The sequence below is a fragment of the Sciurus vulgaris genome (assembly GCF_902686455.1).
Source record: "Sciurus vulgaris genome assembly, chromosome: 5".
In the NCBI taxonomy this organism is placed as follows: domain Eukaryota; kingdom Metazoa; phylum Chordata; class Mammalia; order Rodentia; family Sciuridae; genus Sciurus; species Sciurus vulgaris.
Genome location: NC_136465.1, coordinates 77,763,890 through 77,787,912, shown reverse-complemented (window position 1 = coordinate 77,787,912; position 24,023 = coordinate 77,763,890). Strand labels below are relative to the sequence as shown.

The 24,023-nt window shown below is 35.9% G+C and overlaps 1 protein-coding gene and 1 pseudogene across 5 annotated transcripts; both read right to left on the bottom strand.

Moving 5' to 3' along the window:
• Window positions 1-404: 404 nt before the first annotated feature.
• CLEC2D (C-type lectin domain family 2 member D) lies at window positions 405-18,483 on the bottom strand. Of its 4 annotated transcripts, none has more exons than XM_079139094.1 (6): window positions 17,050-17,224; window positions 11,219-11,347; window positions 6,510-6,688; window positions 5,839-5,945; window positions 4,232-4,384; window positions 670-861 (listed from the first exon to the last, which is right to left on the bottom strand). In XM_079139094.1, exons 1-5 carry the CDS (start codon window positions 17,126-17,128, stop codon window positions 4,237-4,239), a joined length of 642 nt encoding a protein of 213 aa, XP_078995220.1. In that variant the 5' UTR covers window positions 17,129-17,224; the 3' UTR covers window positions 670-861; window positions 4,232-4,236. The 4 variants fall into 4 exon arrangements, with proteins under 4 accessions (XP_078995221.1, XP_078995220.1, XP_078995219.1 ...); XM_079139093.1 differs by lacking the exon at window positions 670-861 and adding an exon at window positions 18,009-18,483 and having other exon boundaries at window positions 2,699-4,384; window positions 17,050-17,181; XM_079139095.1 differs by lacking the exon at window positions 4,232-4,384 and having other exon boundaries at window positions 405-861.
• Window positions 18,484-19,532: 1,049 nt separating this feature from the next.
• Window positions 19,533-24,023, bottom strand: LOC306661057 (poly(rC)-binding protein 2-like; annotated as a pseudogene). Its single transcript has 3 exons — window positions 23,975-24,023; window positions 19,933-20,542; window positions 19,533-19,886 (listed from the first exon to the last, which is right to left on the bottom strand). The product of its transcript is annotated as a poly(rC)-binding protein 2-like (transcript).

Here is a 24,023-nt window from a genome sequence, read left to right as displayed (position 1 = left end):
CATGTTCTGTGGATTGCTTTATCACTCTGTTGATTTTAACATGTAGACATTTTCTTCTGTTCCTCCTTTTCCTTCTCTTTCTCCTTCTCCTTCACCTTCTTCTTTTTTCCTGATGCTGGGTGTTGAACCCAGGGCCTTGCACATGCCAAGTGTATGCTATACTCCTGAGCTTCCTCCTAAGGCCTTGAGGGATTTTAGGGTGGTGGAATTTTTGGAAAAAACAAAGCAAGATGCAACATTTAGCTCCCTGGACAAGAGTTTCCTGGTAAAGCAAAGACTTCTGGTGAAGACAATGGATAGTAAAACCTTATTGACAATAAGCTATGCAGGTATGGATGGTCCATAATCTTCATTTACTAATTAGAAGAGGAATTTTATTAGCAATTAAGTTCTAATGTTATTCCTTTCTGTGACATTAAAAAAAAATCCATTTTTAAAAGGCATAGTGATCCAGCTTGACATGACTGTAGCCACAGTGGTTATAATAAGCATTTTGCCCTCTAGTTGACTCTGGCACCTATTCCAAGCCCTATAAAGCAAACAAAGTCATTAAGATAGTCAGCAAAGCATGGTGTCCTGGACACTAATGCCGGGAATGTTTCTTAACTGACATTTGAATATGTTAATAACTTTTGAGAAAGGTCAGATACATCCTGATTGGCCAGGCTTAGCATATAAAATTCCTTCCATCTGACTTGAGGTGCAGGAATATACCCATCTTGCCCCATGTCCAGACATGCCTCTGTTGGTAAGTCCACAATAAATTGCACTTTCAGCAGTCCCAGATATGCCTCTTTCTTCAGTCACAAAGCACCCTCTGCCTGTGTCAACTGGTTCTTACTCCCCAGGACCATGTTTATCCTGAAACAGAATGTTATTCGAATTATTCCATGAGTGATTTATATGCTTGCTACTCTTGGTTTCTGGGAAACCAAACAGACAATTTCCTCCAGTCAAAGTGCTTAGAATGGGAGGTTTATTTGAAGAAGAAATGCCTGTGATGAATTTAAAATGAGTGAAACAAGTGAATATTAGCCAGAAGAACAATATGAGAGGAATTTGAGGGTGTAGAGCAAGTGAAAGAGGGTTTTCTGAGTAGTGGGAACTAAATTTCTGTCTTATCACTCAGTCTGGTTTCAAGTAGATATTTTTTAAAATGACTTTTTAAAAAGCTGTGAGAAGAGTTTGCAAGTAGTTTCTATAGAGTCCCTACCATCTACTAGTGACTCCACAAAGCACTAAGAACATAATGAAGGAAAAGCCACAGTGGCTCTTCCTGTTTGTAGCTGCATTCTGATTGGGAAATGAGGAAATTGATTAAGAGAAACAGAATGTACTGAGGTTTAGATTGGGGAAGCAACCCAAGGATGGGGAAATATGAACTAACATAGAGGTCATAAAGCACATGCATGGGAACTATTGATTAAACAAAGACCAACCAGAGCAGAACAAGCTACTTCCTCTATATTTGCAGCTCTCTACCCATTTTCCACACCCAGAGTTGACCCCACTTACCCTCATCCATTGTCATCTACACTAGCATTTAAGTCTTTGAAACTGTAGCTGCTACTGGGGCTTTAATGCAATTACTTTGGGATAGCCATGCCCTGATTGCTTTCAGAATTGTAAAATCATCGCTAGAAAATATACTTCATGGTTCATTGGACATGAACACCATGGAGTTTCTGGCTTAACAAGTTGCCTCTTCTGAGACCCTTCCCAAAGGTGGGAGTCTGTACACTAGCAGAAAATTAACTAGAGATATAATTTTTTGTTAATTTTTTGTGTCAAATTTAGAAGATTATGAAGGAAGTGAATGAGAGAAGAAGATGGAAAAGAAAGCAGTGTCATTATACGGCCTCAATTTTCATTAGGGGTTTAAGTTGTACATACTAAGAGCAAAATAGGAGTCATTGAAAAGTTTTGTGCAGAGAATGACCTGATTATATGTTGGATTAGAATGATCGGTTCAGTTGCAATGTAAAGAATACATCAGAATGGATTTAATGTGGGAAATGGGTGAATCCCAAATTACCTGACATTGTTTCTGTAACATGTTGTAAAGCATTTATTAGCTCCTGCAAAGAAGAATTTCCCACATGTGCTTTGAATGATTAATTCAACTAGTGGTGAATTCCCGGAAGTAATAAAATTTTATTTGAATAGCTCATTGACTTCCTGTTGCTTATAGCAAGATCATTTTGAAGACTGAACTTTTGGTGTTAGTTTAACTTTTATTTCCATCGAGCAATAATGGAAGAACATTTTCACCAAAAATTTTACATAAGTCAGATACAGATTACAGATTAATACAGATTAGCAAGAGAGTTCCTTGCACAATTTTATTTGACTCTTACAACTAACCAGTGGTGCTGGTATTAGTATATTCAGTTTTCATGTAAAGAAACTCTGGTAGGAGGGCTACACGATTTACCAATATCACAGGTGGCAAATAAGGGAATCCATGTTTTAAGTTTATAGTTTAGAAACTAGTTTATAAAGAATACTAGGTCAGTAAGAGTAATAATTTGACTCAAATATCATTTGTGACTTAGTCACAGTTTATCAATATAAAAATCTGCTTATCTTTTCTTTCTGGATTTTTGTGGAACTTAACCTTATTTTGTGAGAAAAGTGACTGATGCTAAGCCAAGACAGAATCTCAAAGTCATGAAGGCTCTGCTTCATTCCACAGGTATGTTTTGAACACATCTTTATTTACACACTGTGCTAGTCTCTAGGGATAGAGAAGTACATAACGCATTAGATTATGAAACCTGAAATGAAATGAATGCAAAGCAAAAACCTATAGTGACGAGGAAAAAAGCAACATTTATTTCCTGAATGAAATGTGCTTTCCTGCATATAATAAACAATAGCAGATTTAAAATATAATGAATATTTTATAAGAATATAGAAATACATTTATGAAGATTACATGAACATAGCATAATTTGGTAGATTTCATTCCCCAGTCATTCCCCATATCCTCCCACCTCCCCACTCAATCCTCTTCCTCTATTGGTCTCACTTCTATTTTCATGATCCTCTTTTTTTTAACTCCTTTTTTCCCCTCAGGTTCCATATATGAGACAAAGCAAATGAGTATGTCATGTCCATATACAATGACACCACAATGAATCCAACTTTTATATGTGATTATAGTGCACCGCCAACTAAAGTAGTAATAATAACAACCATAACAACAATAAAGGGAATTCACTGGAGTAGAGAGAGTGAACCAGGGACAGGGAGGAGGGAAGGGACAGGGAAGGGGCAGGGAAGGGACTGGGGAGGAGACTGATCATTTGTGGTGTATGCTTGAAGAAATGGGGCATAATGAATTCCACTATTATATATAATTGCAATGCACTAATAAAAAAATTTAAAAAGAAGAATTACAAGGAGAAATAGACAAATACATCAATAAAGTAGAAAAGATGGAAAGGATGAATTGTAACTTGTTATTTCGTCCTTTCTGGGACTCATCAGTACAGTGTAGCTAATGCTATAAAATTTTAAATATTTTGTTTTTAAAACTCAATAATAAATAAGCCATATTGAGATTAGGTATCCAATGAATGAAGAGTTCAAGGAATTATCTATCATTTGATCTTAAATTAAAGCAGGATTTTAAATTCAATAAGGGTAAGATAAAATGGCATTTGTTTGTAAGTATAGTATTTATTTATTCCACTGTGATTGAAGACACAAACATTGAAAACTGAAGTGTAAAAAATACTTTGTCACTAATTGTAATATTTTAGGATATAAAATAAGCATTAATTTTAGTACTTTTAAAATTTTCATTTATAGTTAAGATAATTTTGGATGGGGTAGCAAAAGTGTTAAAGGTCTCAAACCAATTATAATTTTTTCATTGACTATTAAATCATTTGCATGAATTCAGTTGTCTACTCATTTCTATGGTCCCATGCATTCAAAGCAAGTACTGACTATATAAGAAAAGTTTTATATCTGTTCATAGAAGTGGAGTTCACTGATATGGATTATACCCTAGGTTCAAAATATAAGTTATCAACTTATACCAAAACTCCTATTTAGTTTAGAATCATACCCTTTCAGATTCCTGTACTGTGATATTGCCAGGACAATTTGCAACTTGGTTGTCAGTAAATTTGTGAATGTATATAGATAACAATTTAACAATGGGCAGATTAAAAAATGGAGCAGCAACTGTATATAACAAGTTACAAAGCATTCCTCCAACCTGCTTTATTTTAAAGAACTTGATATGATTCCACACTTATGGACATAGCTGTTTGGTCTGCTACATATCCACTTCCTGTCTGTGTAGTGCCTGGCACTGCTGATTCCATTATCATTCAGGTAGGCACATTCTCCATCTCCTTTGATGGAAAACCTAAAACCAGACACAAAAATATTAAATATGCGTAGGTTGGACATTCACTTCTCCACTATAATGCCCAGCATCAACCCTCCATGTTTTTTAATGTGAACAAGAGAAATGTGTCAGTCATTGATAGTATACTCTATTTTTGCATTTAGTTTTCTTTCATCTCAATGTCTTTGCTTGAATCACACAGGTTTATCATTCATCTATACCAAACCCATTTATGTTATTGATTTGGTATTTAACTGATGCTTGCTGTTGTCCCCAAACTGTTGTCATTGGTGGCCTTCCCTGAAGATTATTTTTAGTCTTCTCCCCAATTGTTTCATAAATATACAAAAGTTTTTAAAAATTATTTACTAATAAATTCCTAGAAGAGTTTAACTTTTTTGATGGAAGTGATTGTGTCCCTGTATTTTACCTGTTCCAATGAAAATATTACATTCAAAATACCACCATTATAATGTCCATAGGGCTAGAAACAATTTAAAGGAGCTAAGACTTCTTTTGGCTCATCAGTTCAGAGGTTTCAGTCCATGGTCAGCTAGCTCTGTTGCTTTGGGCCGATATGAGGAAGAGCATCATGGTAGAAAGGCATGGCAGAGGTAAACTCAGCTCACTGCACTCAGGAAGCAGGGGCACGCATAGGGGAAGGGGCAGGAACTAGGTAGGGTCCTCAAGGGCACTGTGTGCCCATATATCCAAATTTGGGGAAGTTGCAGCCTATGCCTGTCACTCCAGCACAATGTTTTTAATGCCCACTTTCAATATCCAACATATGCAATGTGGATGAGAAATTATCTGATTACTTTTTTCTGAATAGAAGGATAATAGTGCATCTAATGTCTCAGGTTAGAATGTCAATGTATCTACTTCCTCTAGCCATGCCCCAACTGCCTATAGTTACCAACAAGTATCCATTAAAATTATTAACCCATCAAATGGATTTATCCACTGACTTCCTTCTGACAATAAAATTTTAGAAGATATTCCCAAAGCTTCTCTGGAAACTTGCTTTTATAAATGGATGCAGCAGTGTAAAGAGTGTAGTCTTACAGGTATCAGTCCTCAGTGGCTTCCTAGGATTTTACAACCCTCCCTGTTCAGCAAAGTTCTAAATCAGTGTAAGTGACTGCAAGAACTATGCCAGATGCTATCATCTTGCTAAAGATGTCAAGTGAAATCACAACAAGGGATCTTCTTTCTAAAGACTCAAATAGTCAAGGAAGAGCATAAAAATATTTATATCTTTTGGGGGGGTGAATTTAGGAACTTAGTGGGGATTGAATCTAGGGCCTTGAGCATACTAAGCACACTCTCTACTGCTGAGTCCAATACTCATATTTCTTATCTGCTAGTGCAATGCGCTTTCCTTGTGTATACCTTTTTTCTTCTCATAAACACAAGTCATACACATAACCACACATGAAAACAATAGAAGAAAAAGAAGTCTGAAAACTTACAAGGATTTATATTCAGTTTTGTCTGTCCACTTCCAAATGTGATGTGATGATTCTCTGTTAAGGCCAATCCAATGATCAGAAAGGCCTTTATATCTCATCAGAAAATTCTGTTATAAAACACAGAAAGTGAAAACATGTGTTTCTGTATTTCAGAAAGTTCTGGAGTTTATTTTCCTACAGCCTTCTCTTCTGCAGGTGGCAGCATTGTATAATTGAAAAGAATAGATTTTGGAGTTAGACCAGTCCTCGATTCTCAGTTAAGTCATTTAATATCTGTGATACTAAACTTCTTTGTAAGTGACCATATATTCAAATTTGGGAAAGTCACAGCCTATGCCTGTCAATCCAGCACAATGTTTTTAGTGTCCACTTTCAATATCCAACATGTGTCAATGCAGATGACAAATTATCTGATTACTGTATTTCTGAGAAGGAGAACGGTATATCTAACCTTGCAGGTTAGTATGCCAACGTATTTGAAATGACTCGCAGAGTTCCAGGCCAAGAATGTACCCTCAACAAATGGCACATGCTAATATGTATCTTATGCCACAAACTCTTTCTGAGATAGAATCCTTTCTCATATTTCAGCTTTAACTTTATGCAGCCTAAACTACTCAGAGGCAAAGAATTCTAAAGGAAAAAAAGTGTGATCCAAAAACTTTTCTTACCAGTTCCTCCTGGCTTTCAAATTGAGCAAGACTGGCTTCTAAGGAAGCACAAAAGGTCTGGCTGAATGTCCAACTGCCTATATCTTCAGAAAAATAAAAACACTTGCTTCCAAATCCAATCCAGTCTTTTGGGCAGGTAGCAAATACAGGGTTCTCTAAGATCGGCGCAGTCTTTTTTGCTAAAATTGAGACAACCACAAGGAATAAGTAAACTTTCTCATCTTTTTTATTTACTTTTTTCTGTTTACAATCCTGTGGTCCATTTTGAAGTATGTATATGGATTGTTGCTTTCCTGACTCATCAACAAGTATTACACCAAGCATAATAATCATCTGTCCGGTGATCTTCAAGTTGGGTATCTGTTCCCCTTTCTGGGGTCGTCCTCCCTGTTCTTCACAGCAGAAAGGAAAACTCCTTACTTGTCCTGCATTTTACTATCATGCATTTCTTGAGGGATGCCAAAAGCTTCCAGTACACAAAATAGGACAACATTCAAAATGTTTCTTTTGATACCAAAAATAAGATCTGGGACTTCCTGAATTGTCTGATTTTGTGTGTGTGTGTGTGTGTGTGTGTGTGTGTGTGTGTGTGTGTGTATTCTGTTAAATGTGTATGTGTGTGTATTCTTTTAAATGTGTATAAAAATATTTTGGTCATTGGTCATTGGTAGATGTCCTGAAACCAACAAGATTTCAGAGTATAGCTTATTGGAAGAACAGATATTTTCATTCCATAGCTCTGCCTTTTTCCTCCCTTAACATCCAAAAATTATGCATTGCTTTTTGGAATGTTTAGTGAAAGCAAAACAAAAAGAGATCAGGGAAGAGCTATCGAATATCAAAAATGACTTATTCTCCCTTAGATTTAATAGTAGGTGATTCTTTACAGCTATTCCTAATTCTTATCCCTAGAATGAGTCTTTAGGGAAGAGGATAAAAGCAAATAGTTGTGAAGATTAATATTACTGATTTATTTTAATATAACAGAATTATTTTTAGAGACTACTAAATATTTTAGGTGACATTAAATAAAACTTTTTGGTAAAATATTCATCTGACTTTTTAAACTTCTGCATTATTAATTGAGCTACTTAAAGCTAATTGAATGAAATAATGTTTTTCATACCACATAGTTTTATGAAATATTCTAACTATAATCAATTCTCATTTTATTTCCTGACATAAAATGCTTAATATATTCTTTTGTTATTAACAAAAAATAAAAATATATGCAATTGCTGGACCAATTAAATCTTGGGGGAAGGGTTAGTAGATTAGACTACTCTCATGTTCACAGAAAAAATTTCATCAGAGGATTAGTTTTCTTAATAGAAAAGTCTCCGAGTTTTTATAAATCATTTAATCTAATTACTGTAGGAGGCTAATACAAGAATTAAATACACTATGTGAAGGTATTTACTGAACAATTAGTATACTATTTGTCATACTTCCCAACTAATACATATTAATAATTTGAGCTATACATATTACATTATGATGAATTATTGAGAGCAGCACATGCATAAAATCACAATTTAAATTTTAAATTTTGATAATATGTAAATTGTTTTGATAATTATCAAAATTATATTAAATTGTTTTCAAATATGAAATATTACTAAAATTCTAATTCTAAATAATCTTGAAAATTTATTTTAAGAGAGGCTTACCATAGGATTTTTAAAAATGAAATTTAAATGTACATACACATATTAAGTGGCAGAAAAAATAAAAAATATTAAACATGAAGAAATAAACAACTTTTAATAATACAAGGACATCTCATATTTCACTATGATAAAATTCAAGAGCAGAAATACATTTGAAGAAGACAAACCAACTAGAATATTCTAAGATTAAGAAAGTTTTGGTTCTTTTTTATTGTCAATTTTTATTTATTCATTAATTCTTTCATTTGCTCATTCATTTGTTCATTTTGTGGTGGGGGAATCAATCCCAAGCCCTTGTGCAAGCTAGGCAAGCATTCTACCACTGAGTTATGCTTCCAGACACATGGTTCATCCTTATTAAAAAATAATAATAATAATGGTGGGTTTCAAATCATGACAAAATTTATATTCCAAAAGATATATTTAAAAGGACAATATAATAGATGAATTTTAATATGCCAACATTAATGATGTGTTAGAAATTACATCATTTACAACCATTTAAATATCTGATGAAAATGTCAGGTTCTACATAGTTTTTCAAATTGTTTTAGAACTTGTAGGACGGCTTGGGAGGCTAAGAAATTGTAGGATGGCTTGGGAGACTGGGACAGGAGGACCACGAGTTCAAAGCCAGCCTCAGGAATTTACCGAGGCCCTAAGCAACTTAGTAAGACCCTGTCTCTAAATAAAAATATAAAATCCCACTGGTTGTATAGTTATATATGTATACAGGGTAATAACATCTGATTCATTCTACTGTCCTTCCTATCTCCATACCCACTCCCCTCCCTTCAATCCCCTTTACCCAACCTAAAGTAACTCTATTCTTCCCTAGCCCCACCCCCATTGTCAATTAGTATCCACATATCAGAGAAAACATTCAGCTTTTTGTTTTGGGGGATTGGCTTATTTCACTTATCATGATATTCTCTAGCTCCATACATTTACCAGCAAATGCCATAATTTCATTCTTCTTTAAGGCTGAGTAATCAGACATTATTACCCTGTGTACATATATAACTATATGATGGGTGGGATTCTACATCATGTATAACCAGAAGAATGAGAAATTATATTCCATTATACATGATGTGTCAAAGTGTATTCTACTGTCATGTATAACTACTAATTAATACAAATAAAAAATTTAAAAAAGAATTTAAACATTTTTCTTCATAAAAAATAAAATAAAATAAAAATAAAGAAATGTGGATGGATTTGATGAATGCACAATGTATATATGTATGATAATTATAATGGTGAATTCCATTCATTTATACAATTCATATGTGCTAATAATTATAATAAATAAAACATCATTTGCAATATCAAAAATATATATGTATATATATTTAAAATATGGGGGATACGGCTCAGTGAATGAGCACCCCAGGTTCAATCCCCCCTCAAAAAAGTGGATAGTAGAAGTTGTAGGAACAACAAAAATTTGAAGACCACGTTTATAAATCAAAATACACATATTTTCTTGTGTTAAGTCATCTCTACCTGAGCAGTCCTTTAATATGCCAAGGAAATCTGGTGATGTATTGCCTCTATGTACGAAAGCTGAATATTTTTTCAAGAGGTGTGTAGTTATCTTACACGTTCCTGCATTCTCAATCTGCTTAAGTATAAGATATAAATACTTAGGTCAAAGGCTAAGCCTCTACCTGAGAATATTTCAAGTGGACACCTCACTTTATTCTTTAATGAAATGACAATTCTGAATGGACATGTCAGGAAATAGTTACATAAATGAAATTTCTACACTCGTGGCTTTGCTTGATCAGTGAATGGCAATACATTCTTTCCACGGCACAAAAGAAAATTCTCTAAATTACCATTGACTTTTCTCTTCCTCAGACTTTATATCCAATTTGATATGAAATACTATTGGCTCAACTTCCAAAATATCCACCCTGCCCACACCTGCACTTATCATCAGGTCTAAGCCATCACCACTTCAAGTTGATTTCTACAAGATTTCCCTAAAAAGTCTTCCTGCTTTTATCCTGGTCTCCTTACAGTCTATTCTCAGTATGGAAGTCAATCATTCAGCCATCAAAGTTCAATGCGGCAACTTCTCTCTTCCTTTTGCAGAGTGAAAGCCAGTTTTTAAATGGCTTACAAGGCTCCTGCTGTCCACAGAGGATATATTCCAAGCCCTCAGGATGCGTGAAACTGTGGATCACACTGACCCCTATATATACCATGTTTTTTCCTATACATACATACCACTGATAAAGTTTGATCTTTTTACTTACAAGACAGCCTTTATGGCTTCTCTTTGGTATATCCAAATCGCCAACATTACTACTTTTGAGCTTTAGGGGCATTGTTAAGTAAAATAAGGATGAGTAGAACACAGATACCAAGACAGTCAACCTGATAATGGAGACAGCTCCATGGATGGGTAGGTTATGGATACATTAGACAGAGGGATGTTTCAAATTTTGGGCAGGATGAAGAAAAATGGCATAAGACTTTATTACATTATTCAGAGCAGTTTGTAATTTAAAACTTATAAATTGTTCATTTTTGAAATTTTCCATTTAATATTTTTGGAAAACAGCTGACCATGTGTAACTGAAACCAGAGGTAATGGGGGATGCTGAACCTTCCCCTGTCATTATTATATCACTCTTCTCTACTCTTACTCTGCTCTATCTACAGCACACTCCTGAAGTCTTAGGACTTCGCTTTTCTTGTTCTGTCTGGAACAGTTTCCCTAGGAAACCATGACTTTTTCATCTCCTTTAGAATGTTGCTAAATACCTTCCCAAGGAAGACCACATTGCTACCCTGCATATATTACAACCTGTTACACTCTTACCTTATTTAGTCTTACCTGTACCTGCCTGCTAGAAATTAAGTTTGAAGGGAGCAGAGATTGTTTTTTGTGTGTTTTGTTTGCTTATACATCTCAAGCACTTTACACAGTGCCTGATGCATAATGCAGCTCAAAACTAAATGAATATTCATAGATAATATAAATGTGTACAAAATATTGCATGGTTTGGAGGAAAAGTAACTTACCTGACAAAATAATGGGAAGTGCAATAATAACTGTAATTAGGACTAAGATAATGAAAAAGCACCAATAATAAACTCTGATAGGAGTTACAGGAGATGACACTGGTGGAAAGTTTCCTTGAAGAGTTTTACCTGCAAAACATAAATATCAGAATACAATCTCATGAAACTCTTAGGGAGAAAAAATTTAATTAGTCACAGAATCAACTCCAAGCTTAGTTTGCACTCTCCTACTGCAAGTCTCTTTTACAAAAGTCCTGCCCATCAATAATATCCATGAAAGAGTGTACAGACAAGGGAAATGGAAATTTCCCTCTGCAGAATTTTCCAGTTATTAGAATAATAGGCAATAAAAGTATAAGACACAAAAAGTCAGGATGAAAAAGAGACATATAAATAATCCAGATTTTCCTCCATAATAAATGACCTGGTTAGAAGTATGAGGGATACATTAGAAGATAAACAAATGTAATTCACCTTTTTTTCCATTTTAGAAGTTAAATTTATTTTTAAAAAAAGAAATTTTCTTTTCACATGCCTTTAAGTAAAACGACTTATGGCCTGATTTATTTTTTTAAATTTTTTAAATTCGTTCTCTTTAGTCATGCATGACAGTAGAGCGTATTCAGATGTGCCGCACACACATGGAGTAGGACTTCCCATCTTGTGGCTGTGCATGGTGTGCAGTCACAGTGATCGTGACCTCAGGAAAGTCATGTCCATTCATTCTACTGCTTTCCCATTCCCCTCTCTCCTCCCTTCCCCCAGTTCTTCCCTGTCCAATTCAGTGAACTTCCACTCCTCCACCCCACCTATTAGAGTCAGCATCTGCATAGCAGAGAGAACATTTGGCCTTTGGTTGAGGGGATTGACTTATTTCATTTAGCATGATAGTCCACAGTTCCATCCATTTGCCAGAAAATGCCATATTTTCATTCTTCTTTATGGCTGAGTAATATTCCATTGTGTATATGAACTATTTTCTTTATCCATTCATCTGTTGAAGGGCACCTAGATTGGTTCCATAGCTTAGCTATTGTTAATGGAGCTACTATGAACATTGATGTGGCCATGTCAATATAGTATCCTGCTTTTAAGTCCTTTGGGTATAGGCCAAGGAGTGGGATAATTGGATCAAATGGTGGTTCCATTCCAAGCTTTCTGAGAATTTCCATACTGCTTTCCAAAGTGGTTGCACCAGTTTGCGGCCCCATCAGCCACGTATGGGTGTACCCTTTTCCCCATATCCTCACCAACATTTATTATTACTTCTATTCTTGATAATTGCCATTCTGACTTGATGTAATGCACCATTTTAACAGAATAAGAAAAGCAGGACACAGGAGCATCTCAAGAAATGTACCAAAAGCATGTGAAAATTTTAATATGAACACATAATAAGATGTCTCAACAAATTATGAACTGAAAGACTTTCCTTAATTTTACAAAGGGCATCTACAGATAAACTATATCCAGACTCATTCAGAATGGTGAAAGAATAAATGCCTTGCCCAATCAGGGGTGAGGCTAGGATGTCTGTTCTCACAAATCCAGTTGACATTTTGTTGGAGGTTCTATCCCATATTAAGACAAATAAATTCTGCACAGGGAAATAAAAACTTGTTTACTTAAAAACCTATATGTGAACATTTATAGCAGTTTTATTGTTTTATCGATGATTATTAAAAACTGAAAAAATTGCAAAAGTTCAAATATTCTTCAGCTGGGAAAGAGGTGAAAAAAAAAAACAAAAAACCCCACCACTCAGGACTTATGAAATAAAGCAAAAGAAGAAAAGTTTAAAAAGTGGGGGGCAGGGGTAAAAAAAGAAAGAACAAAGAAAGGAAGAAAAAAAAAACTTTATTACAAGCTTTACAGATTTGACCAAATCTGTCAGGTTTCAAGTTTCTATCCCAGGGGCCCCTAAACTCAGACTTGCTCAAAAGATGAAACGAGTACCAGAACCCCAGCATGCAAAAGCTCCTTTACGGCTCATTCTGACAATCTTGACCACAAAGCTGCTTTCTTTCATCTCTTGCTCTCTCGCCCACAATTTTCTTTTGCGCAGATTTCTTAACCTCTTTTATAAAATGAAGGTCTTTTCCTGTTTGGTTTTTGAGATACTGCATATTTGGAAATAAGTGTATTATTCCTGTATCATTGGTCCTTTTGAATAAAGTCCTTCCTTGTCTAAATTCGAATTCGTTTTTATCTGACAAACTATCCATCCATGTCATAGTGTGGCTCGATCTCAAATGCATTCCTACAGACTCTACTGCAGGATTCTATTAGGTGACATTCGGAAAAAACAAAAAGAAAACAGATCAGCAGTTGGTAAGGGCTGTGGACAAAGGTGGGCAGTGTCTACAAAGGGGCCTGAGGGAACTGGGAGTGGGTTATGGACCTTCACCTTGGTTATGATGGTGATTTCATGATTACATGCGTCTATTAAAACTCAAAAACTGTACACCAAGACAGTGAATTTTACTGAATACGTTGTGCTTTTAGAAAAGTTCCTGATGGCTTCCTTTTATCTATTTCATTATATTCATTCTGCATACATCTCCCAGAAAACCAGGAAGCTTCAGCTTAAACACAAAGAAGATGATATGTATGTAGGATTAGATGATTTTAGGCATTTGGGTTTTAGTTCAAGATAAAAATCTCAACATTCATTATTTTTAGTTCTACAATAAAAGTATCTTAATAACTCAGTGGATCCTAACTTATAATTTTTTTTCACTGTCATTAAGGTAGTATGTAAATTTCCCCTTGAATTTCAGTAAAGCTCCGATTTGTCCCTCTGACTAGTCTTCTTAAAGCCACTCCTTTTTCTTCTCCTTTTCCTTATAATGTATCTCTTCTTGCTTTCTTCTTTACTTACTTTTTTTACATTGAAAAAATCTCCAGCATATACAAAAAGAAAATAATAAATTCCCATGTACCTATTACCTTTTTGATGATTTTTAAAATTATCAACATATGAGCAATCTTGTTTCATATACATATCTTATTATCCTTATCATCCCCCAACATTCCTCAAATTAATTTAAAGCAACTCATTCAAATTTGAAATAAATGGAGTTGATTATGATTTCTGGGTTTTGCATATTTTAAATATTGTATTTATTTATTTTGATTTGTTGTACACAAATGGAGTACAACTGTTGTTTCTCTGGTTGTATATGAAGTAGAGTTTCACCATTTGTGTAATCATACATATACATAGCGTAATGATACTTATCTCATTCTGTTGTTTTTCCTTCTTCCAACCCCTCCCCACCCCCTTTTTCTTCTGTACAATCCATCCTTCCTCCATTCTTGCCTCCCTCCTACCCCCATTGTGTATCATCATCCGCTTATCAGAGAGATCATTCAGCCTTTGGTTTTTGGGGATTGGCTTATCTCACTTAGCATGATATTCTCCAATTTCATCCATTTGCCTGCAAATGCCATAATTTTATCATTCTTTATGGCTGAGTAATATTCCATTATATATATATATATATCACGGTTTCTTTATCCATTCATCAATTGAAGGGCATCGAGGTTGGTTCCACAATCTGGCTATTGTGAATTGAGCAGCTATGAACATTGATGTGGCTATATCTCTGTAGTATGCTGATTTTAAGTCCTTTGGGTATAGGCCAAGGAGTGGGATAGCTGGGTCAAATGGTGGTTCCATTCCAAGTTTTCTAAGGAATCTCCACACTGCTTTCCAGAGTGTTTAAAAATTCTTTCCAACTCCAAGAAAATAATATATGCTCTTATTTTTTTTTCTAGCGGATCCCTGTATGATCCATATTCTTTGGTTGCAATCTCAAGAGTTTAAAGTCCATTGTTTTTAAAATAGAAAATGATATTACATATATTATCAAGGTATTTCAGTGTTTGTCTTTCTGAGTCTGACATTCCACTTAAAATAATGTTTTCTAGGTTTCTCTACATTGTCACAAATTACATTATTTCATCTTTTTTGATGGTATATAGTAATCCATTGTGTATAAGTCACATTTTCTCTGTCCATTAATCCATTGATGTACTTTTAGGCTGATTCCATATCTGGGTTATTGTGACTAATGCTGCAATAAACTGTGAAGTGCTGGTGTCTCTTACCAGAGACTGGGGAGAGCAGTGGGAAGAAGATGGAAAAAGGGTGGTCAACATGTACAGTGAAACAGATAGGAGAACAACTGCTGGTGTTCAGTGGCATAGCAGAGTGGACATAGTGAGCAGTAACACACAGTGTATTTCACAATAGCTAGAAGAGAGAATTTTTAATACACTCACCACAAAGAATACCCAAGTTTAAAGTGATGGGTATGGGCTGGGGATGTAGCTCAATTAGTAGAGTGCTTACCTTGCATGCGTAAGGTGCTGGGTTCAATCCCCAGCACCACAAAAAAAAAATAATTAAAAAATAAAGTGATGGGTATGCTAATTGTTCTGACTTCAGCACGTGTTTTACAACAGCACGTTGTACCTCGTAAGTACATACAATTATTATATATATAATATATTATTATATAAAGTCAAAAAGCTGGAGATTTTGAGGGTAAAAAACAGGCACCTAAAATGTCTTCTACTAGAGATTTCAAATATCCAACAGGACTCAACACCAGAACTTTCTTACATGTTACTAACAGGTAGCAAGATACCTATTTGTAATACTTGGCATTTATACCACTTGATATTCATATTTGACATTGACTTTTTATTTTTAATTAATGCATAGTAATTGTACATGTTTGTTTTTCTTCTCTTCCTTTTGCTGTGTACTCTCCTTTTTAATATGCCTCTTACGCTTCGTACCTAATAATCTTCAAATTCTTAGTTAGAAAATAGTATAAGAATTCATCTCTCAGAGGAATAAAAAATGAACCATATTATTGGTTTAATTTTAACTTCAGTTTCAAGACCCAAATAACTTGCTTAGCTTGTATAAGCAGTTAAGTCTTAGTTATAGGACAGTTGGTTAAATATTTAGTTCCACTTATGGGAACACTATGGGCTTAGCTGATAAGCATTAATGTTCTTCGAGAATTTTCTTTTTTGTTAAATATAAACCCACCCTGTTTTCCAGGCAATTCAATATCCTGTGCTCCCAGACAAAAAAATAAAATTAATAAACTAAAATGGGAAGGGAGAAGGAAATACATATGTTTAGTTCATTTTCTGCGTTTAGAATATGTATTTCACTACATTTTTTTTTGCTGAAATTTCACTTCCTTTTTTTGGACTCCAATAGAAATATCCATTATGCTGTTCTTCTTTCATATATAATTTTGTTCTTCTTGCTCATATAACATCTCCTCTACTTTACTAAAATGACAAAGGATTTGCTGGTGGATCAGTTCAGACTCCCTCCCTCCCTCACCCTGAAATCCCTACATTTCTCTTTAATTACAAAGGATCTGCAAACTTACAGGCCCAGCTTCTGCAGGGTAAATTTTCTTAGTAGGCATATGACAGAGTCCTGGGCATTGGAGTCTGCCATCACTCTGGGACATAAAGTCACAGTGTGACTTGCCAGAGTGTACATCGCCAGAGACTTGGGCAAAAACCGTCTGAACACAAGAAGCAGTTCCCTCGCCCTCTTGCAGTCAGATTCACTATTCATTTCTCCTGCACCAGAAATATTTAAGTAACACATACCAAAATACAATCACCAAGGTAACAATTCTTTATCTATCCTCCCACCCACTCTATCCCCCCGAACATGTCACTTTCTGTGGAGATTGTAAAGTACTAACATGCCTGAAGTTCAGCTCCCTTTGTGATTCAGAGGCTGGGCAGTAAAAATGCCCCTCTTAGGATTTTTCAAATTACTTTACCACGTCCTGCTTTCTCCAGGCCACCTGTGAATTCAAGGTCTGTCTTTAACATTTCCACTGAAGCCTCTGCTTCTGTCATCTTGGTGCTCAGACAGGAGAGTTCACTAGTGCTGAGCAGGAAGCTGAAGAGCACTGAGAACTGAAACTCAGTTGTGGGAGTGAACTTTCAACCGTTTGTTCAAGGAAATTACGATAAATATTCAGAATGATTCACTAACTGACAGATTCTGGCCCCTGAGAGAAAGAGCATTTCAAAACAGAGGAATCAGGGAACCAAATTAAGGGGAGCATAAACAAACTAAGTTAAACTGATAAATGCTTTAAGATTGTAAAATGCTTTTTTAACATTTCTAATTTTTTTTTTTTTTTTTTTTTAGCTTCATAGACCTCTCTCCTTCCAAGATGAAATAATAAGGGCCAGTTTTATTCTCCTACTGAAATCAACTTTCAGAAAAAGGACAAGTATCCTTTCAAGCACAGATATCATACCATCTCCTGGGGCAGGAGGCATAGGTAAGCCTTAGGGTGTCCAGCTCACTCATCCTGACCTTTCTCCTGGTCCACACCCTGCCTGGCACCTCCCGGGCTGAGCCTGCCAGCCTCACCAGCACTCCGTGGTGGGTTTGGGGTTAGGTATCTTTGTGTTTGTTTCTCCAATATTAAGGGCTGAGGAGAAAGCCCTAGAGACTTGAAAATGGGAAGACAAGGCTTCCTAGGCTGGCCTGGGACACAACCCTTCTCTGTCGGGCAGCTCCTGTTCTTAGATCTTCCAGACCCCCTAACCCTGTGATAAGGAGCCAGGGACACCATGTCCCAGTTTGGGGGCAGAACCTGGGAAATCAGGGAAAACAGGCCAGATTTCTGAATTGGGGGCAGAGAAAGATGCATAGGGGGAGCACAAGGGATGTTTAGGCCGTGACGCTATTCGTTCGAAGGAGGAAAAATTTGTTTTAGCTTACCAGGAACCTCTTGCCCGCATGGCTGTGGGCCTTTGGTGAAGCCAGGAGTCTGGAGGAGCACAGCTGCTCACCTCGTGGCTGACAGGAAGGAGAGAGAGCACGAGACCAGCAACCATGCCTTCTGCAGTTGTGCCCCTCTTCATAGGCTTCACGGAGCTAAGACCCGAGGAGCCTGAGGCCTCGTGATCCAGTCACTTCCTGGACTCTGAAAATTGCTGTGTTGGGGACAGTTCGACACAGGAGGCCATCCATATCCAAACGGCAACACTACTCTAAATAAAGCCTATTAAACTTTTAAACAAGAAAGAAAAGCAGATGTCCTTCCGAGAGTTTGTTCAGCTCAGTGACAGGAACCTGTGAGCATCTTCCACTTTGTGGTTCCACTGCTGCTTGTAAATAAAGAAGACAGATGTCCTCTGCCACAGGGCACAGTCAGCTGGTGATCTTGTTCAGTGACAATGCATCGGTTTCTGTCACATTTCAGAATTTCTGTCACATTTCACCCCAAGGAGTTCCTCTAATTATTGATTCTCCCAGGAGGTAAAGGAAAGTAAATATGTTGTTAATAACTAGATTCGTTAGTTTATTCCTTATGAAATAGTTTACTGTTGGGCTGGGGATATAGCTCAGCTGGTAGAGTGCTAGCCTTGCAAGCACAAGGCCCTGGGTTCGATCCCCAGCACCGCAAAAAAGAAAAAAAATAAAAGAAATAGTTTACTATTTATATGTATGTATGTATGTATGATATTGATTTTATCCAACAGTTGAATTCATTAGCTACTTGGAACATAGATTTTTTTGCCCCTGTTTTTAATAAAAAACTATAATTTAGCTATTCTTTCTGTCCTGGTTGTTTTTAGAAATAGGAAAGATAGTTATTCATTATTTAATACATGTAAATATAGCTGTTTTTCATTATTGCTTATTAGGAATTTTTCAATTTTTGAGTAAGAATATTTTTTTAAGAAATAGGAAAGTTTATGCATTTATCTTTAAAAATAATGAAATTGGATAGGCATACCTAGTATAATATACCCTTTATAAAGGAAAGTGTCCAAGGAAAGTGACTCAAGAGTGAGGAGAAGAGAGAGTGAAAGCGAGGAAGAGAGAGAATGGGGTGGTCCTATTCTTAAGTAGTGAAATTTCAAGGGCTAATAACAACGGAACAATGGCTGGCGAGGAGGTTTGTGGAATAACAATCTGGATCAATTACTGGCTAGGAAGTTCTTGGGCTAACAATCTTGGTTGTAAAGTGGTGTGAGGGAGGGAGAATAATGGCGGCAGCAAAATAGCAGATCTTATGCCAATATTAATAGTTCCATGCTTAAATTTCCATGACAAACAGAAAAATTCATGACCAAAAAAAAAAAAAAAAAAAAAAAAAAAAAGGAAAAACCCAAACAAGAACAAAAAACGAAAGAAAGAAAAAAAAAGGATATGGATGGATCTCAGCATTAACAGATGAGCAGAGAAAGGAATTTAAAAGCTTTAATTAAAAATCACAAGTGGATGATAAACTGTAGAAAGTGAAAATTTACAAACTACTTAAAACCTCAAATCACTGACTGTTCAGAAACTACACAGATGGATCATGGGTGGTGGTGAACAGCAGAAAGGAATTATGGATGAATCTGCATTGATCTAGCTGCTCCCCAGATCACCTGTCTCCCAGGAAACCTGACGTTAGTTAGATACTGAGCCAGGCTAATGCTGGCAGCGGATCCAGTGATGGTAGCCTGCCTATCAGTAGGTCCTTCCATTGGGTTTGCAATTTTGATCTGACAGATCTCATTGATTTTGGTGCCTTGACACCCAATTACGCAGTCAATTCCTCGTTTGAAATGGGCAGTTCTTGAGAAGTAGTCTGAGCATCCAAACCTACCCAAATAGCCTTTCATCTTTGGAGAACTGAATTAAATATCACTGAATCCAGTGTTGCTGTGCATTCTAGGAAAATGAGACTGTTGCATTGCCAACTGGTGCAGCTTGGTCAAATCTGGCTGTGGAATGGCATGCTGTCCTTCAATGGTATAGGCCTGACCACCTGCAAACATGACTGGAGAACTTGACAGTTTGAATTGGGGAGCATATCCCCTGCCATTGGACTTGAGCGCTTGTACTCTCTTTTATTTCCTTAATCTTGAACCACCTTTTCCGGTGAGAGCCACATTGACTGGCGGGGACCAAGCCTCAGAATGACTGGGGGTCTACTGGCAGCTGTGCTTTTGGTCATAGAGCTGCTGATATCCTCTTCCAGTTTGTCAGTGATCATAGCAAAGGCTTTGAAGGGCGTTAGTGGGTCCAGCCAAAGGGATAGTTCTCTCAGGTCAATTCCCTTCTGAGGTGTGCATGCGTGCACCACTCTCCTCCCTCACCTTCTTAACTGATACTCCTTTTTTCCGATGATACTTCCTTTCTTTCCAAGCATAAGTAGCGAATGGTGAGAGTGACATTCACTCCACCTTCAGTCACACCGTGTCCACATTGAGCAGTGTTATGGAGAGCTGGGCTTTGAGTGGTCAGGTCTCCGGTCACTGGTGGGAGTGAAAGCCAAAAATTGCAGGCACAAGAGGACTGAGGGGAAAGGGGGAAGGAGAAGGACAGGACCGAGGTGGAAAAACCTCACCAAGGGCAGGAAGGTGAAGGCTCTCCCCGACCCCCACCCCTGGGAAGGCGGAGAAGGAAGAGCGGGGTGAAGGAGGAGGAGAAAGCGGGGAAAGAGGCCTTGGGCGGTGGAAGGGGTGGGAAGGGTGCAGGCTGCAGCTGCTCTGGCTGCTGACTCTGCTGGTCTCTCACTTTCCTAAGACAGTAAGAATTAATTATAAAATGTAAAAGATAATTTGTTGGAAGTGGTAACTGACAAATTATTAAAGACAAAATTTGAAAACTTTGAATTTTATTATTTTATAATAGAATTTATATTATTATATTTATATTATTCTAATTATATTATATTTATATTATTCTATTATATTAATAGAATTATATTATTTTATAATAGAATTTATTATTTGAATTATTTTGAATAAGATTTAAAGATAAATAACCTCAGCCTGCTGAAATTGCCTTAAAACATCTTATTTTAGTCTCTTGAACTTATATCTTTGCAATTGGTTCCTCTATTATGGGTGGTATTAAAATGAAATGGATTCCATTGCATAGTAGAATAACTACAGATAATAATAATGAACTAGATGTTTCAGAAAGCTAGCTAAAAATATTTTTAAAATTTTCACCAGAAAAAAAAAATGGATAAGTATGTTGAACCTGATTTAAACATTTTATATTGTATACATGTATCAAAACATCACACAGTATCTCACTAATATGTACAGTTTTCATGTTTTAGTTCTTAATTTAAAATAAATATTTAGAAGTTTTTAAAATTAAAATAATCTTATTATCTTCTGTGGGCAGAATCTTGTCATCCATGCAAAGTAGCAAACTTATTTATCATATTAAAACTTCACATATTGATATAAATAAAATTAATTCAAACAGCACACATATGCATTTATTATGATAAATAAAATTTCACTCGTCAGCTTAGGAACAGTTACAATTTTAGAATGTCAATGTCTGGAATGTAATAGTAATTCTTCATAACAGTTACCAACGAGCACATGGTTTTCATATTCCTTTCTTCCTATATTGTATTCTGATGGTATCTGTTGAAATATAATTTTATGACTGTGGAATCTAATTTAAAATGGATTTGTATCTTTTTTTTCTTGGTCTTTTTTTGAAAAATTTATTTCTGTGATAATTTCTTTTTGTTGAATTTTATAAAAGTTCAACCTATGATGGATTGGGGGGAGAGATTTTTATTACACATAGTAGTTTAGTTGTTCTTTATTAAATGTTCATAATAATATTCTTATCTCAGTTAATTCTTAAAACAATGACAAAGTCTCATTTTATGAAAGAAATTGAAGATTATGTTTAATAAATTTCTTATGTTACATACTTTAGTTAGATACTGAAGGTACAGCTATGTATGATTCACCTTGGGTCTATCTGATTCTAATGCATGTGGATTCACTACTATGCCATATGATTCACTGTCTCCACCACAATTGGAGTCTTCCGTTTCCCTTTTGTCTCATGCTAGTCTATTAGGTTTGAAACTAGTTCTGAAAGAATAGAGCTTTCTTGGAAGCTGCAGAACTTTTGCAGAGCACTGTGCTGTCTATGGAAAAAAAATGGGTCATTCATAAAAATGATTCTTGTTAGTAAGTCTAGATAGCTATAAGAATTGTTTTACTAGACTGAAACATATCAATCACAGAACAAAATGCAGTACTTATAACTGTTTATCATGTGCTGTCTCATTGCTTGAAAATACAATTCAATTATTTGATTCATATATGTCATGTGCCTACTAGGCAGGAGACTCTAAAGAACTGTGAACAAGACAGAAAATGTGCTGCTGTCTTAGAACTCTCATTCTAGCAGCTATGAAATGGACAATACTAAAAATGCAACAAAGTGAAGGAGATTTCAGATAGTGTTAAGCATGACAAATATGGCTGGGATAGAGTATCTTGGAAGCAACATTAAACTGAAGGGTCAGGGAAAGCTTCCCTGAGATTTAAAGCTTGGAGGGCTGAGCATTCCATCCTTTAGGATCAGCAGAAGAAAAGGGCCTAAGGCAGGAAGAAGCTGTCCTGTGCAAGAAATAGAAGTTTTTGTGAATATTATACAATCAGATCAGCAGCAGATGCAGAGATGGGGAAGGATGAGAGGTAGGAAATGATATTGGGGTTATAATAAAGGTTGTCAGATCCTGTTGGACCTTGTGAACCAACATTTTTTTTCTTTAACTGCAGCAGGGAGCTACTGGAGAAAGTTTTTGAGTGCATAAATACACAAATAAGAATCAAATATTTAAATTCTTTGAAATTTAGAGAAAAACAAGAGTCAGTAAATTAAAAAAAAAAAAAACTGTGGACCTTCCAGTGGGAAGAACAGCAGAATAATGTGGTGCTTTGGGAAGACATAGGGTAAAGCATTGGGCAGGGCTATTTTGCAGTTCTCTTCCACCCTTTGAAAGACAGGGAAAACTATCCAAATTCCCCAGTTACACTTACTGCTTTCCAATAGGGAGCCATGAAGAATATCTAGGCTGCTGTCAAAAAAAGTTTCACTGCACAGGGTTAAATAGGCAAGGAAGACGTCATTCAAGAATGTTGTGATGAGGTCAAGACTATTGCAGTCAGGGAGAAAGATGAAAGTCAACTCTACTGGACAAACGACAGTAGCGTTCACAGCCCTGGGGTGTACTAGTGGAAAAGTCTGGGAGAATCTTAAGAGGGAGAGGGAAGTCTACATGATTAGAGTGTCTGTGTTGACTGGCTTGGACTGACGTAAATTAGATTCCTACCCTCGTACACAGCTGACAGATAGGGAAACTCTCTCTCTTGAAGATTATATTTCTTTTTTCTTGGGGGGGGGTGATTCTTTATTTTTGTTTTTAAACCAGGTTATTTGTCATGTTTTAATTATTATTATATTTCAATAACCATCTTCAGGCAAGCAAAGAAAAAGATTAAACTGATTTAAAGAATGCTAATATGGGAGATTGGTAGACTAGGGAGAAATACAAAAACCTAGATTTGTGGGCCAAAAATCTCCAACCTGAATAATATCTATCAGCTTGGGAAAAATCAACAAAAGTTTATTTTGCATTCAAATCAGTTACCATTTCATTGTTAGACAATATTTGTTTCCATTAGGAATACCATTTTCACAAGTGAAAATGATAAGAATGTGATCTATACAAATAAGAAGAAAAGTCTAAAGTAATGATCTCCTTTTTTCTCATAAAAGCATCAGAACTTCTGAATAAGAGAATATATATCCACACTCAAAACAATCAAGTTGTTTTGTTGGTTTGTATTTCATTGTTTATGAAGCATTTTTATTGCTGGGTTTATAGTGACAGTGGATGAAATGTTTTTGGATACCTATGTTATGCCTCAGGATCTTATCTTTGTGATTTTCATAACCAGTCAT

Excerpts from the sequence above, each read along its gene's own strand:
- CLEC2D (XM_079139093.1), bottom strand. The coding sequence starts at position 17,128 with ATGACAGAAGCAGAGGCTTCAGTGGAAATGTTAAAGACAGACCTTGAA. Across the intron at positions 6,689-11,218 it reads ACTTCCCATTATTTTGTCAG|CAAAAAAGACTGCGCCGATC; the intron begins GTAAGTTACTTT and ends TCTCAATTTTAG. Across the intron at positions 4,385-5,838 it reads AAAACTGAATATAAATCCTT|GTTTTCCATCAAAGGAGATG; the intron begins GTAAGTTTTCAG and ends GTCTGGTTTTAG.